General features: G+C 68.4%; 2 protein-coding genes across 2 annotated transcripts in view; one reads left to right on the top strand and one right to left on the bottom strand.

Moving 5' to 3' along the window:
- H696_04102 (hypothetical protein) overlaps positions 1-232 on the top strand; it is a gene marked incomplete at both ends in the record, with an annotated part of 4788 nt that extends 4556 nt beyond the window's left edge. The window contains 2 exons of the mRNA XM_009497985.1: positions 114-141; positions 198-232. Of these exons, the coding sequence (XP_009496260.1) occupies positions 114-141; positions 198-232 (63 nt within the window). The remainder of the gene's footprint in view (positions 1-113; positions 142-197) is intronic.
- A 415-nt stretch (positions 233-647) lies between these two features.
- H696_04101 (hypothetical protein) lies at positions 648-918 on the bottom strand (the record flags this gene model as incomplete). The annotated part of the gene is made up of 2 exons (XM_009497984.1): positions 648-771; positions 809-918. The coding sequence occupies 2 exons, from the start codon at positions 916-918 to the stop codon at positions 648-650; spliced, it is 234 nt and encodes a 77-aa protein (XP_009496259.1).
- Between the last annotated feature and the right edge of the window lie 27 nt (positions 919-945).

Raw genomic sequence — 945 nt, 5'->3', positions numbered from 1 at the left:
GGGCCTGGCGCGTATGGGGCGCGCCCCCCTCTGCCTTGCAGACATGGGGTGGCTCCGACAAAGGGGTGGCTCCCCCCCCCCCCCCCCCCCGTCGCCCCCCCCCCCCCCCTCAGCCCCCTCCATCTACCACCCCTCCCACCGGTGCGCGCATGCGTGGCGGCCAATCGCATTGTCGCTCTGTGTGTGCCCACACACAGTACGACGCTCCCCCGCCCTGCGCGCGCCGCCCTGACACAAGGCGCCCGTCTGCCCGCGAACGCGCGACACTCTGCCACAGGGGGCTGGGGGGGGGGGAGGGAGGCCGGACGCTCGCGCGCATGCCTGCCAGCGGGGCGTCCTGGGCCCTCTGAGAGGCGTGTGTACACCTGCAGCCGGGGTGTGTGTGTGTGGAGGAGGTGCGGAGAAGGGAAAAGCAAGAGGGAAGACATGGGGGGGGGGAAACCAGGAAGAGAGCAAGGACAAAGGGAAGAGAGAGAGAGAGTAGTGATGTATTGAACACTCAGGGAAGAGAGAAGGGGGGGGCGAGGGATTGCGCCGAGGGTGCCCCGCGCGCGCGCGCGTGTATGGAGAGCAGAAGGAGGCAGGCATGGCCATCCAAGCCTCAAGAGAGAGAGCAAGAGAGGATGGGGGAATGCGCTCGGCCCCCGTCAGGCAGCGGCGGCGGCGGCGGCAGCGGCGCGACCCGGCGCCGGGGATCGGGCGAAAGCACCGGTCACCGGCACACCCGCGCAGCAGTGGCTCCGAGCGTGGGGAACTAGGCGCTTAGAAGCACTTGCGGTGGACGATAGAGGGACCAGCCTCGTCGTACTCCTGCTTGGAGATCCACATCTGCTGGAAGGTGGAGAGGGAGGCAAGAATGGAGCCACCAATCCAGACGGAGTACTTGCGCTCGGGGGGGGCGACGATCTTGATGCGCATGGAAGAGGGAGCCAGCTGGGTGATCTC

Source organism: Fonticula alba, assembly GCF_000388065.1.
Source record: "Fonticula alba strain ATCC 38817 unplaced genomic scaffold supercont2.6, whole genome shotgun sequence".
Taxonomy (NCBI): Eukaryota; order Rotosphaerida; family Fonticulaceae; genus Fonticula; species Fonticula alba.
Note: the sequence above shows the minus strand (reverse complement) of the source record. Positions and strands in the feature narration are given on the sequence as shown.